At 62.9% G+C, this 15,208-nt stretch overlaps 1 protein-coding gene across 3 annotated transcripts in view; it reads right to left on the minus strand.

The window, feature by feature from the left end:
* Positions 1-2,775: 2,775 nt before the first annotated feature.
* The window catches only part of ADGRD1 (adhesion G protein-coupled receptor D1), a 125,121-nt gene continuing 112,688 nt past the window's right edge, over positions 2,776-15,208 (minus strand). For all 3 annotated transcript variants that reach the window (XM_078435954.2, XM_078435952.2, XM_078435953.2), the window contains 5 exons: positions 10,284-10,375; positions 8,536-8,662; positions 7,209-7,250; positions 6,003-6,095; positions 2,776-4,816 (listed from right to left, as the gene is read on the minus strand). In XM_078435954.2, coding sequence (XP_078292080.1) covers positions 4,721-4,816; positions 6,003-6,095; positions 7,209-7,250; positions 8,536-8,662; positions 10,284-10,375 — 450 coding nt within the window. In that variant the 3' untranslated portion in view covers positions 2,776-4,720. The remainder of the gene's footprint in view (positions 4,817-6,002; positions 6,096-7,208; positions 7,251-8,535; positions 8,663-10,283; positions 10,376-15,208) is intronic.

Here is a 15,208-nt window from a genome sequence, read left to right on the forward strand (position 1 = left end):
AGTGACGCTGCCCCGGGAGAGCAGAAGGGAGGCTCTCGGCGCTTGGCCGGTGCTCTGCGGGATGGAGCGAAGGCACAGCAAGCATATAAAGAAATTGGCGCCAACCCTTCTCAAGCTCTTCTAGCAAACTGAAAAGCAGGGAACACCCCCGGCCTTCGTTTACCAGGCCAGCGTTACCCAGACAAGGGTAGTGGACGTCACAAGGGTAAAGCCAGACAAGGACACTCCAGGAAAACTGCAGGCCGATATCCCTGACGGACGTGGATGCAGAAATTCTCAGAACACCAGCGAGCGACTCACTAAAACCACCCTGGATGGTTCAACACGTGCGCACCAAAAAACGTGCCACCGCCGCACCAACAGGACGAACGAAGAGAATCCGACGCCCTGTGGACAGCTGCAGGAACAGCGTGCACAGAAGTCAATATCCTCTCACGATCAAGAAAACTCTCAGCATAATAAAGTCCTCACGTGACGAGCCCACGGGTGAGCAGGTGAAAACTTTGCCTCGCGTATGAGAGGCGAGAAAGGGAGCCTGTCCCCACCTCCCGTCAGCACGGAGCTCGGGGCCCTGGCCATTCGGTCAGGCAGGAAAAGAGGATAAAAGGCACCCGAATCCTACAGGGGAGGTGACATCACCTCCGTGTGTAGGTGACGTGATGTCATGCACAGAAAACCCTGTACGCGGGAAAGTCGCCAAACAGGACTAATGAAGGAATCTGGTAAGGCCGCAGGATACGAAACCCTTGTCAACGAAGAGTGAAGAAAGAAACGGTGGTGCACACACCGGGGTGCTGGCCATCTGGGACGACCCGGAGAGCCGCGAGGGAGTCGTGCGCCGGGAAGTCGGGCGGAGGAAGACAGAGGCTGCACGATCTCCCTCACGTGGAGAATAGGAGAAGGCCGACGCGCAGAAGCGGAGTGGACTGCTGGCTGCTGGGGGCAGGAGCGGGGGGCAGTGCAGTGGGTGAGGGGGCCGGGGGGTACAAACCCACACTCGCAAAACGGAGCGGTCCCGGGCGGAACAGACCGCGTGGCGGGTATTTTCACGCGTGGCTGTTGACACCTCGTCGCATCATCTGCAACCGTGTCTGGTGACGTCAGCGCAGGCTCGCTGTGGGGACCGCTTCGCACCGTGCACGAGCATCAAACTTCGTGATCAGCACCTGAAGCCGACGGGGTGCTGCACGTCAACCATCCCCCGACAAAAATGCACAAAACTGTTTCTAAAAGTAGGGAACGGTCCCACGCTGTGAACGGAGCACCCCCACATCCCTCGACCTCAGCCCTCATGGCCGAACCGCCTAAACGTGGCGGGAGATGCTGTCAAGGCCGATCTGCGCCCAGCCAGACACAGACCTGCAGGGGCGGACTCCACGGGAGCCGCGCGAGTACGAGGAGGCCGCCGCGCGACGCCTCTGGGGCTCCCGCGGGAGGAGGTGCGACCGGGGGGGCCACGAGACCCTCCTTGGAGCCGCCTTGGGGGGCCCTCGGCCCACCCAGCGCACCTGCCTCCCTATCAGGGCAGGTGGAGTGAGCAGGAAGCGTGCCCACCGTGTGGATGCGGTGCCCCAGCAAGCAGCGAGGCATTTTCAGGATGGTCGCGGGCTGAGCTCAGTCCGAGAGCAGGCGGCCTCTGTGGTGCCCGGGGCAGTGTCCATCACAGGGCACACCCCCCACAGGAGGCTGGGACAGGGACGCCCAGCACCCAAGTGAGACAGTTACACGGCAAACACGTGATTTTACTCGCCCTGTGTGTTCCCAATTATCAGCTCCCTTCCGGGAGGAGGGAAAGGAAGTAAAGGCACGTGAAAAGCTCTCAGCAGGGACCAGAGAGATGCACATTAGGACACGTTCACACGTATTAAACTGGCAACAAAAATACGACAAACACGCCTTGCTGGTAAAATATTTGAAAAAAAAAAAAAACACAAGAGTCATCAATAACTTCTCACTGGTGTTGAGCGCTGACCCAGTACCTATCTTGGTAACAATCTGGAAAAACGTTTCAAGAGCCACGGAATTATTTCCGTTTTGACGCAGAAACCTAACTGTGAAATTTTAACCTGGAAAATAATCGAGGTAAGAAGAAAAAGCCATAAGCAGAACATCAAAGACATCAGTTTCCATCTACCGACGCACCTACCCAGTGTACGAAGACAAAGTCTATCAAAACAGTAACGTCACATGCACATGAACCGTATAGAACACCGAAGCATGGAAATCCTAAGATAATTCAAGGAGCTGGTAAAACACTGCATGTAATTGGATGTTTTATGCATACCCATTACAACTGTAATTATGAACGCGACACAGCGATACGGAAGGTGGTGGAGAAGTTTAAAAGCGGACGGCTGTGCGGCAGATACGACGTAGGACCGAGTAAGGTACTTCTGCCATCCCTGCAAACACTGTGAGAAAGCGAATGCACGGGGCCGGGCGGCCGGCGGTGGCTGGAGCTCCCACACCCAGCACACGTCTACACGGGGCTGCACAGACCCTCTCCCCACTGCCCCCCCCCCCCCCCGCCCCGTGGCCGGTGCTTGTCCCCCCGGCCCGCCCTGGGGAGGGAGGCTCCCAAGAGCCCCGGGGCGTCATCCACCACGGTGTCCCCAGAGCTAGGACGTGCCGGGCACACAGTACACAGTAGGCACTGAATAAGTAACTGCTGAGTGAATCCCAGGGCAAGATTTCACCCACGTGTCTCTCTACAGATTTTTGTCATGAGACTCAGTCCCGCTCATCTCCCACAAGCAAAAGACCTTAGGACTACACTTCATCTTAAGGACATTAAGATTTTATTTCATAAAAATTACAACGTATTTTCACTCCTCAGTGGCATCCATCGTCTTTCCTGTGCCATAAACTACTCTAAACACACTGTCCTTTCCAATTTCTTATCTTTGGCCAAATTACGTGTAGATAATAAAGCACCGCAGAAGCCGAAATCTATAGCCTATAAATAAAGTGCACTGCTTTCCTTCATTAGAAATAACAATTTGTTCATTACTTCCCTTGACAGATTAGCTATGTAGAGCGAATATGCTGAGTTTAAAACAAAAGAAATCCATCTAAAGTGAAGACGGTTCCTTACTTGATTTGCTTCACCAGAAACAAAAGAAACAAAACCCCACGTGTAGACCTTAGGATAGTGCTCACGGGCCTGACAAGGATGCCCGTGAGTTATAAGCGATCTGGTTTCTGGAGTCACGAGGAGAAGCCTGGGCAGGGGCTGGGCACGCTTGGACTTCTCGCTACACACGGGGTCTCCGTGGCGGTCGACACCCCAGCCCGTCCCCAGGGGCTGCACAGAAGGTAACGGACGTCGTCACCCTGTGCCGAGTCGCTGCTGTGCCCGGGGCCTCACTGGGACGGAAGAACAAAGATTCCCTGCGGTCGACACGTGGCTCTGTGTCCAGCCCCTCCCCACGCAGGAGACGCCTGTGGGTGACTGCCGCGCCCACCGTGACGGGGGTGCGTTGCATTAGGAAGGCACCCGACCAAGATGGAGAAGGTCCACAGAACCATGGAGAAAATTCACTCCGAGACCTGGTGGGCGCCTGGGGCGGGAAGGGCTTAATGCTACCACGGTCACAGTTTTACGGGAAGATTTTCCAGTATCAGCTACGGGTTTGAACTTCTCACCCACGCGTCTCACAGACACTTAGTGCTGACGCCACGGTAGGAGCGGTCACAGCCTGCTTCCGAATATTCGGTGGCGTCTGGGTTCACATCTAGGGTCAAGGACCCTGCCTGCGCATAGAGGAGTAAGGGTCGCTCCCATCTCCTACGGGGCCGAGTCCCAGTCTGCAAAGCAACATCAACAGGAAGACCCGGCCACCGTCAGGCCACCGTCCCCGGGTCCGTGGCTCGGGTGGCCGTGTGGGCGGCGAGGCGTGGTTGCCGTCGCAGCAACATGGAACCCGCCGCACCGCCCACCACCGCGTCTGCCCGTTAAACACAGACAGGTGTCTGTGAGTGACCAGGAAGCAGCTCCGGGAAGCCGGACCGCGGGAAGCCAACCGCAGGCCGGCAGCCGGCTCCTGGGGGCCGCGGGCGCGGGGAAGCCTCGGACGCGGGGAAGCCTCGGGCGCTCACGGCGCGGCCCACGTCAAGGCCGACCTTGAGGGGGACCGGAGCGCTCCCAGCAGCGGCCCACCTGGCTCTTCGCCCGCGGCCGGGCCTGAGCGGCCAGACCCCAGCCCAAAGCCCCGGCCCCGCAGAGGCCTGGCAGGGGCGGCACGGCCGGAGCGTGAGGGGCCCCCCTCAGCTGGCGCTGGCTCCTCGGAGCTTGTTGAGGCTGATTCAGCAGGTCGAGGACATTTCTCACGCTCCCCACACGCCCGTCCGCCTCTGCCTGACCCTCTGGGGGCTTCCGCCTCCCCGCGGGACCCTCCCCTTTGGTCCCAAGGCCCCATCGTGGCTCCCAGGCTAACCCGCCCTCCTGGTGCGGCAGGCCCTGGGGCCTGTGCGCCCACGGCAGGTGCCCCGGGGGACAGTCGCTCGGCCACAGGAGGACCAGAGCCGGGAGGGCTGCGGGCCCGGCGGTGGGCTCTGTCACACGGGGCGGGTGGGAGGCAAGGAAGCCTGTCCCGGGGGCCACGACTCCCGTATCCAGACAGCAGCGAGGAGAGGGTCTCGTGGTGAAGGCAGAGGGCTTCTCGTGGTTCGTCCGCGGGGGGTGTTCTGAGCAGCGGGACGGCGGCTGCAGCCTCCCTGCTCACACGGTAGACAGGTCCACACGGTGAGCAGATTGGCTGCTCTTGTCCCAGGGGCTGAGCCTGGTGGACACTGTGCCCGGCCGGGTCCCGTTCATCTGCAAACCACAAAGGAGTGAGCTGAGAAGACCCTGCCCCACGATGGGAAACCAGTCCCGGCGGGCGCGGAACCGCCGGGCCGGAAAGCCGCGCGAGGCTCCCCTCGAACCCGCCGGGCCCCCCTGCTCCCCAAGGAAGAGGACCCTGAACTCCGAGACCACACTGCTCTCCGCCTTCCGCCCGGGCTCCTCGGCCCCGCGCCTGGGGGCTGGCGTGCGCCCTCTGCCGCGCGCCCGCCCGGCCCTGCGCTCTCCACGTGCGTTTACCGAGCACACCTCGCTGCTGCCGGAGGCTGCGGGGTCACGGCAGCGAGCAGAGCCAACCAGGTCCTTGTTCCCGGGGGTGCGCACCCCGTGGGAGGCAGACAACGTCACGCTCGCACCAATAAGCAAAACGGTGCAGACGGAGGCAGCACAACACCGCACCGGGGGTGCCCGGGAGGCTCTTCCCGAGGACGGGACCCCTGAGCCAGGCCCTGGGCTCAGCTCGGAGGTGGTGGCGCCACGGGGACGCCCGACATGTGCCCCAGGCGCCCGGTGGCCCTGCCTGCATCTCCGCGGGAGGTGAAGGAGCCCGGTGTTGACAGGACAGGCTTGTCGAGAGCCCCGAGAGCCAAGACCCCAGTTCTTGGGCGTCTGCAGAGCAAGGAGACCCCTGATGGCTGGGCTGTGCCTGGTGACCGTCCCGCCTCCCCGGGACACCAGCAGAATGCCCGGGGCCCGCCTCCTGGCCAGCTGATCCTTCCGTCCTCCTGACGCAACACAGAAGCACTGCCCCCGGGGAAACGGGCAGGAGACAAGGTCGCGTGACACCACCAGGACGGAGGACCCTGCTGTGGGCAACGCGTCACCCAGAGCCCACGCAGCCTGCAGGCCACGTCAGGTACGGGCGGGCTGAGCAAGAACCACCGGCGCGCGGGCCTCGCCGCCACGACCCGCACGGGCAGCCACCCGCACGACGTGGCCCTGCCGAGAACAGGCTCAGGGAAGGAACGAGAGGCGCACCGGAGGCTGCGGGTCCCGGAGGCCCGCGAGGGCAGAGGCCCGGAAGCCGCCCCGGCTTTCCAGGCAACAGGGACAGCACAGCAGACGAGAGCCTGCGGGTCCACTCGGTGAGGGTGCAGGTGCTCGGGACAGGATCGGAGCGAGAAGCGGGGGCGCAGACGGGACGCCGCGTGGCACTTACGATGTCAGAGCTGAAGGGCTTCGCGTTAGCGTTGCGGTTGGAGCTACTCGTCAGGGTCCAGACCTTGGTTTTGTGCTTGAAGGCGGCCCTCACCTTCGAAGGCGGACGGGGGATTGGTTAGGAGCAATTTCAGCGGTGGGAACAGCAACAGTAAGAGATCTTTCTCCGAGGTCCCTAGGAATTCGTGCCGAAAGAGAGCCCCGGACACCAGCGGCAGGGCACGGGCAGGGTCTGGCAGCATCAGGTCCAGACGCACTGCCTCATCTGGCAGGTGCGGACCGTGTCCCCATCACCGTGCCAGGGCCGCACAGGGGGAGAGCTGGATCCGGCCTGGCCCCTGCCGGCCTCGTCACGGTTCTGCACGGGGTATGGGACACACTCAACAAGGAGCGGTGGAGGGGGCAGAGTGTGACGGCAGCAGAAACAATGGAGATAAAAAGCCAACAGACGCAAACGCAGGGTAGGCTGTGCGTGGCCTTCCCACCTGGCGGACCACAGTTGCGGGCTCTGCCGGGCTGCTCCCTGGTCTTGGCAATCATGTGAGCCCTCCCCCACCGGTCACCATCATCCTCAGCGACCCCCCTGCCCCTCCCCCAGCTCCCCTCCCTCGCTGCCTGACCCAGCCCTGTACAAACGGACCCTCTGCAGAGCACCCAGGTGGGGTGGGACCTCTGCCTGGCACAAGTACGGATCCTGAGGGACAAGGCCTGGAGCCTCTCCCCTCCCCGTGGCCAAGTGCACGGCAGGTGCAACGCCCACACCGTACTGAGAACGAGCCCGCCCCAGCTGCCCCAGGGCCTGTGGAGGGCCCGTGACACGGTCCCCCCAAACCCCGTGGTGCGTTCGGGGAGGACTGTTGGGAGGCCACCTACATCTTGCTGTCCCTGCCGTGCCAGGCAGCAGCGAGCAGGTCCAGGGCGTACAGTTCGGCTGCCTCCACTGTCCCCACCCCCCCTGCCCTCCGCAGAGCCGGCAGGGCCCGCCTGACGCCAGGAGGGGGACGCTGAGTGTTGCTCAGCAGCCAGAAGTCGAGAGGAGGGCTGACGGAAAGCAGCCCCACTGCACACAACTTGCCGCCCCCACCAAAGCCTATCCAGGGTTACGTTCCCAGACACCAGCCTGACGGGGCAAGACGCTTCCTGCGCCCCGTGCCCTTTCAGAAATGAACAGCCTGCTTCGTATCATCAGGAAGTAGAGTAGACATACCTCTGAATTCAGGAGACAATGGAAAAGGAAGATGAAAAACCCCTGGGGAGGAAGGAGAGAACACAGGATTAGGGCCCTTGCGTTTTATCGCGGCACTTTCCAGGGCTTCCTCCCAAGGCCACATGGGCTCTGGAGAGGTCCTGGCACGGCTCAGTGCCAGGAAGCCTGTAGGTGAGCTGTGTGCCAATCCTGATGCTACGGTTTGGAGCCCCCGAGGATGGAGGGGCGTCCCGGGTCCACCCTGAAATCTAACCTAGAGGCGGGCACCAGCGTGACGGCCACGCTGTTTGGGCGAAGGCGTCTACAGAGGTGGATTCCCAGACAGGCTGGACCCGGGAATGAGCAGAAATGCTGGGAAAGGACAACGGCACGGACATCAGACAATTCCTTAAACTGAGCCCTGGTGTCCTCATCTCAGACAGCACGATGATAACAACGAAACAGGCACGAGAATGAGGATGTCCCCCAAGCCCCGGAGACAGCTGCTACGCGTCCAGCGCTAGGCGACCCCTCACACGAGTCATCTCATTCAGCGCTGAAGCGGCCCCGTTAGTGGGGCCCGTTCTCGTTGAATGGGGGAGGAAGCCGGGATCCAGAGCGGAGGGAGGTGGCCCAGGACCCAGCTCATGTAAGGGCTACAGCCAGCCAAACCGGTCACGCTCTTCTGTGAACAACCACAGGGAGACGATGGGTGGAAGCTTGTTACAAATTAGAAGCCTGACGCTCGTCTGTAAGATGCGGTCCCCGGTCAGGAAGACCCGGACGCGGTGTGGACTGCACAGCGAGGGCCGGTGGGCCGTGCTCGCGGTTGCCAGGATCCAGCCTTCGGCTCGGCTGTGTGGGCTGTGGGTGGCGGTGGGCACCCATTTCCACCCTTCCTCTGGGGGGGCTGTGTGTCTGGGGACGCAGGTCTGAGCACCCTAAGCCTCGGGTTTCCAGGCTGCTGACCCTTCCCTGCCCGTCCACGCGGGGGACACGTGTGAACCCAGACCCGAGATACACGCCGTCGCCGCCTCCCCACGCCCGGCCCCCTTTCCAGAGCTGCCCGCAGGCTGCCGTCTTCCCTCTCAGGCCTGAGTGCGCCTCCTGCCAGTCCCAGCCACCGGCGGGATGAACCGGGTGGCGACCCCGCAGGCCCCGTGTGCTGGGCGCTGGCGTGTGCCCCATCGACGCCTCCGCGCCCGGCCGCGGGGCAGGCTCACGCCGTGGGCCCCCAGGGGGTGTGGCAAGAGCAGAGAGGGGGTCTCCCTCCCGCCCCGGTGGCAGCCTGCCGTGCACATCCACTCACGCGGCGGCCGGCCTCCCCCGGGAGTCCACAGGCTCTCACCTGCAGGGAGTTGAGAACGGCAAACATGTACTGGAAGACCACGGCCTGGCTGTTGACAGCGAGCACGCCGAAGACCCACGAGGTTCCCAGGATGGGCAGCAGCACGGCCACAGCTTTCGCCGTCAACCTAAGAGAGAGGTGGATGGACGCGGCCACTCTGGCGGGGGTGGGTAGGTGACGGGGGGTCTAAGGGACCGGCCTCCCGACCGGAGGCCTCTGAGCGGGAGCGGACACGGCCCTGCTGGGGGCCGGGCCTGGGCTCCGCCCGGCGGGTAATCTTGGGTGAGGAGCTGACCGCTCGGGACCTGAGACGGGGGGTCCCCACCCAGCCGGCAGCTCCCCTACGGCTCCCCTGCAGCCGGCGCTCCGCACCCGGCAGCCGGCGCGCCCTCTGGGCGCCCTCGCTGACCACCCCGATCCGATGGGAACGCCGATCCCGGGCACCCACGGCGGAGAGCAGCGCCAGGCCCCGGCCGGGCGGACCCAGCGGGGTGGGAGGCACGCCCCACATCAGCCTCGCAGGCTCCTTCTCGGAATGTGGGCTCCGTGATGAAGGCACGTGGTCCCTCCCGCGTCTGCAAGCCCGGGGCGGAGCTTGCACGGAGTCAGCGCCCACCGAGCGCCAGCCGGACCAGCGTCTGACCCCAAGGTGTCCTGACATAGCGCACCGTCTCCCCGACCTCTGAAACAGCCAGCTCTGCACACCGGGGCTTCTGTCCCAGGGCCTCAGCGGGCAGCCCGGAGACCGACGTGAGCTGTGCGCTCAGTTCGGCGGCTGCCTGCCCCTCGTAACTGGGCACGGTGACCACACGTCCGCTTCCTCGCTAGGCCGCGAGCTCCCCCACGGCTGGGCTGGGGCCTCATCCCCGCGACCCCAGAGCGCGGCACCGCACCAGGGCCCGGTGGGCTCTCGGGACGTGACCCCTGGCTGAACGAGTGAGTGCGTGAGTGACGGACAAACGCACGAGCAGGCACAGGTGCCTCACACACGTCCAGCAGCTCTAGGGGGAAGTGTGACACGGCCACGCTGAGCCTCCCGGTCGGACGCCCGAGATCCCCGCCCCGGCAGCTCCCGGCCACAAACCCTGAAAGCCAAGGACGGTTCGCACAGGTCAGCTGCCGGGGAAGCCGCAGCCACAAGTTTTCTTAAAGTCACTGCAGTTAAAACCCTCGAATCTGGGAACAAACCATCACGGACCACTTAGGCTTCATCTTCAGATCCTGGAAAACCCGTATGTGAGAGGAGTGGCTGTGAGAAATGGGTCTCAAAACGTGCTGGCTTTTTCTTAAAAATTGAAACATCAAAACAGAAGATCTTGGGGAGAATACGTCCAGTTGAAGCTCCCTGAGGGCTCTTGTTAACTGGCCCAGGGATGTTGGGGTCCCCTTGTCACGTGCGGAAGGAGCAGGAGCAGGGGGGTGGAGTCCCTCCCCAGAGACACCTGCTCCTCCTGCAGACGGACCAGCCCGGGAGCGCCTCGGGCAGCTGCACCCAGAGGAGTTTCCTCCGTGCGACAGCCCTTTACAGACGGGAGAGCCGGGGGCTGCTGGCAGGGCCGAGGCAGGACAGAACCAGCGATCTTCCTCCTTCGCCCCCGCAGGTGGCCTCTCGCCCTTGGGGTGGAGCTGTCCCCAGATAGCAGGCAAGCAAGGATGTGAGCCCAGGGCTCCCCAGTGCCCCCTGCCCGCTACCTGCGGGCAGCTGCGTGTGGCCGAGACCACCAGCGATGGCCCAGAGTCCAGCTTACTTGAAGGCACTAGGGTCCCCATGGATCTTGTAGTTGTCAGCGCTGATCTGTGAAATGACCCTGGTCACGGCGACGAGGATGCCAACGTTCACCTGCACAAGGGGAGCAACGGAAGCCAAGGTGAGGGTCCTGATCCCACCCCACCCCCCTCGCTCTGAGCGAGCAGGTGGCGTCACTGCAGAAACGTAACCCACATGGGTCCCTGAGCGTTTACCTCCACTTGGCACACGGACGAGCACCTTCTGGGAGCCCACGTCTGTGCCGAGAAAGGGCAGCCACCCAGCGCATTCTGCCCCCAGGCACACAGCAAGGGAAGGCCTGGGGTTCAAACCTCATTTCAGCATTGCTCACTGTGTGGGACCCCACGTGATGTGCTCATGCCCTTGGAACCTCAGTTTCCCCATCTGATGAGAAACCGTCGCAACGCCCACAGCGCAAACGGATCATTGAAGAGATAAGAACTCGCATCCATAAAGGCACCTGCCACTTTCACCCAGGCCAGCGGCCACGTGATCCTTGGAGGCCACAGCGCATCTGCCTCCTGGCTAGGCACCTGCTGGGAGGCTCCCCTTGGGGTCTGTGGGGGCGGGGGTGCTGAGGAGGTCTCTGCAGAGCCTCAGGCACAACCTGTCCCCTCCCCAGCAGCTCTGCAGGGCCCTGAGCGAGCCTGGCAAGGCAGGAGGCGGCAAGGGGGAGCGAGAGCCAGGATTTCCTTCTGCTACTGCAGGATCCAGGCCCGTGCTGTGGCCGGGACCTCTCTCCTCCCTCTGCAAAACCCGGAGGTCAACGACAAGTTCGCCCAGGAGTCCTGCTCCAGGCCCAAACCCTGTGTGCACGGTCAGGCCTGACCACGGGCAACGACAAGGCCTCACCGGCCGACCTCACAGGCAAGGCGGCCCTCCCCACCCCGGCCTGGTGCGCAGAACTGCAGGCAGGGGCTCGGGCCTCCCACCCTGGCGGCCGTCCCCACGGGCAGGTCTGCGTTCCCAGCCCCGGCACCTGCCTCCGAGGCCTCCTAATGGGGGCTCCGGCCTCAGGCCTTCCTCAGGCTCCACTGCTGACACCACCTTACGCCCGGGGCCTCGCAGCCACTCCCCCAGAGTTCAGTGCTTCCCCACTCCTTCTCCGCTGTCAGCCTCCTCCCGGCCTGGCCGCCCGGCCTCCAGGGCTCCGTGCTGGGGGCCGGGGGGGGGCCCCGGCCTGTACCACCACACCCCGCCAAGAAGGCTCAAGTGCCACACGCACCGACACCTCAACCCCGGGCGGCCCGGCTCCCGGCTCCAGACGCACGTCACCTGCCCTCATCTGTCGCCTGCACAACGAGGACCCTAACAGAGTCGCCCAGGGTCAGGGAGGACGAAAGAGGTCAACGATGTGAGTTCGCCGGCGGCAGAGCCCTCCACCCCTCCTCCCCGGCTGATCGTGTTAGGACCACAAGAAACCACACTCAGCCACGTGGAGAAAGGGCCACAGAGATGCAGTGACCGCTTCAGCACTTTCCTCTCTGAGATCAGCGGGCAGCGCCCCTGCCTCTCCCAGCGGCGCGAGGGCAGGGAGGCCAGGAGCCCGCGTTAAACCGCGGGACTCGGTTCTCTTGAATGATTGCTTTTCAGCTTTATGCCTTCGGTAAAACCTAGGGTTCTGAATTCTGAACCGTTTGTGTTCTTACGCGTACGATTCTGGCAGCGCTTTGCGTGCGTTTTGAGGGGAGGCTCACCCTGGTCCCATCTGACACCCTGCAAGCCCGGCCCCATCCACTCGGCGAATTTACGTCCTGGGTTCCTCGACCCCTGGGCCAAGCCGAGGCCTGGTCTGGAACAACAAGAGGCTGGAAACCACCTGCCTGTCCGGAGCAGGCCGCGGGTCTGGGGGTCACAGCCCACCGGTTCTGCAGCCGCTCCCCTCTCCACCCCCCCCCCGCCATGCTGCTAAAGCCAGAGGCCAACAGACACGGTGAGGAACGGGCCCCGGACGGCGAGCACACGTTCACGTTCGCCAGCATCCGCGGAAGGCCCCGAGGAGGCACAAGCAGTCGGCGGGCGTGTCTGCTGCAGGAGGCGGAAACCGGAGCGGAGGGAGATGGGGCAGACGGTCTGGACACATTAAGCTTCCTAAGCACGTGTGGTAAAATTCCTAAGTCAAACGACTCCTCGTCAACCGGCACCGCATGAGAGGGAGCCTCACCCCGCCCCTGGACAAGCTCACGTGACTCCCCCCCCCCCCCCACCACTGTGGGAAGTGGGGGGGGCACACAGCTGGTGACTGATGGGATTTCAAGCTCTCTGTCACCTGCTGGCTCTGTATGAAGACCCAGAAAGAAGCGTGGCAGCAACGGTTAAGCCACCGGCATTTCTGGCTACAATTTGTCATCACGTCCGTCTCTCCGGAGATTTCTCTGGGGTTTGTTTCCCCCCCTCCTGGGCTCTCTCCCTGCCTGGGTCTGTGTGCTTTCATCTGGCAAGCACTCTCCGGGCCTCCGTAGGACAGTCCCATCTGCTGGGACAGTCAGGAGGTGCTGACCCCCAACCCTGCGACCCGTTCATTCAGGGGGAGGCTGCGGGTTTGAGACAAAAACACCTCGTGTTTCGGGAACATCCCAAACAGAAGTGGGCCTCCCCCTTGGCCCTGGCCACTCATCCTGGTTGGTGCCTGGTCGCCGTCGGGAGAGGCCCTGGGGTGAGGCACGTGCACCACGAGAGCGGGTGTTTCATCAGCCAAGCGCCTCTGGGTGACAACAGCCAACAGACGCCGAAGGAATAATTCATGGGCTGCGTCTTAGCAAACTAGATGGGGGCGGGATGTGCACTGCAGGTCATGTGACCGCTGATGGCGGGGGTGGGGGGAAGCCCAGGACAGGGCTCTGGGGTCTGCACCGCGTCCTGTTCCTTGGCCTCGTGAGACGCTGTCGGGACATACACCACGACTCACGGGGAAACCATCACATGTAAACATACAGAAGACACCACTGTGTGCATCGACCTTTGTCCCTGTGGACCTCTGCGTCTGGGCATCTGCGACTGTCGCTGTCGCCCTCTATATCTGCGCCTCTACGTAGGCAGGCCCACTCTGGCTTCTCAGAGAAGGAGGTCCCAGAACTCCCGAGATTCTCCCCAAAACTGGAGGCCCTTGCCCCATGGAGTCTGCACTGAAGAAGCCCCTGGGGGATGCAGGCAAAGGTGACCCTCTCACCCCCGGGGTTCCCTGCCGTTGGGGGTCGACAGCTTCTGCAAAGCCTGCTGGCCCTGTGAGCCTGCACAGAACCTAACTGGGGTCATTCAGGGAGTGGCATCCACGTCGCTTCCTCATCAGGACGTTTGTGCAGTGACCCGGTGGGCTGTTACTGCAAGGGGCTCACTTCTGCCCTTTCCTCCCCACCTCGAGGCCCGGCAGGCCCTGGTGACCCCTCACTGTCCCCCGAAGTCCCGCTGGGGCCAACATCACCAGAACAGCACGGACCATCCTCCCCAGACCGGCGCCCGGCCCCAGCCAGACCTCTTTCCCGAGCACGTACTCACGTGAGTGTGCACCCAGAGAGCACTGCACGCCCCACACGGGCAGGGTCGGGAAGTGAGGCGGACGGCATCTGAGAAAATGGGGACATGACTCCCGGCACACAAGCAGGGGTCCTCTGAGGGGTAAGAGGACCCCCAAGTCCTCTTACCAGTGTGAGGCCCGACAGAGTGGGCAGGACCCCCCACTGCAGCCCCTGGCCCTAAGTCCGTCCACGTGCTTTTTCTGTGACGGGCCAAACAGGATGTTCAGCTTTGTGGGCCATACGGTCCCTGTACACAACTCGGCTGCTGTAGCACAAAAACCACCACAGACGCTTGTAAGTACCCGGCAGTGGCTGTGTACCCACGAAACCGTACGTAAGAGTGGACAGTGGGCCACACTGGCCACGGTCAGCGGACCCCTGCGCTTGGCTATGAAATCACCGAACCCCTTCTCAGCTCGCGCCTCCTCCTGCCTGGCCCCAGGGTTCTCCTATGTCCCCCCGGAGCACCGCGGTCCTCAAGCCGCCTCCCCAGTGGGATCGCCTGTGAGCTGGGAAAGGGCCAGGTCCAGTAAAGCCAAAAGGTGGGGCTCAGGTGGGAACCAATAATTCCATCATGTGACAAGTTTGAGGACTGCTGCCCCCGAGGGTTTGTGGCTGACATCCAGAGGGGGGACTGGACGGGGCCAGGAGCTAACGCCCCCTCAGAAATGGTAACGGTGGCTCCAGCCAGCCTGGGGACCTGGGATGCTGGCACCCGGTACTGGACCCCGTGCCGTGGTGGGCGCTCCTCCGGGTCCCCAGCTGTCACTGACCAAAGTCACGTTAAAACTCAGATCAGCCGGAAACATCTGGGAGGGGGGGCCACTCCCGCCTGGGCCTTCAGGTCTGCAGGGTGGAGGTCAGTGAGGACACAGAACAGAGCACGTGGTGCTCACACGTTCAGCTACTTCCTTCTTCACCCTTGTCATTAACGTTCCTTCAAACCACCTCCCCCCCCCCCCCCGCCATGTCCATGCTCTGACCAGGGGGGCTCAGTTACCAAGGGGCCTGGAGTCTGTCTTGACCTGTTTCTACCTTTGGGCTGAGCAGGTGAATTGTCCTCCCGGACCCCAGAGAGCGAGAGAGAGGACACAGGATCCGACTGAAGCCCCTGTAATCCCCTGAAGTGATTTACTCTGGTAAAGTGACCGCAGCCGAGCCTCACACAGCCCTGGGGACAAGGGACAGCCCCCAGGGACAGCCCTAGGGTTAGGGGACAGCCCCTGGGACAAGGGATAGCATCGGAAACAGGGGACAGCCCCTGGATTTGAAGGCTCCATCACACACGGACACATCACCTCCTGCAGCTAAAGTAAAATCAGTTAACAGGGGAACATGGGCCACCTCTGAGCTCCCTGTTAATGAAAGGAGGGGCGCTCCGATCCCCAAC

Source organism: Panthera onca, chromosome D3 (assembly GCF_046562875.1).
Source record: "Panthera onca isolate mPanOnc1 chromosome D3, mPanOnc1 haplotype 2, whole genome shotgun sequence".
Classification (NCBI taxonomy): domain Eukaryota; kingdom Metazoa; phylum Chordata; class Mammalia; order Carnivora; family Felidae; genus Panthera; species Panthera onca.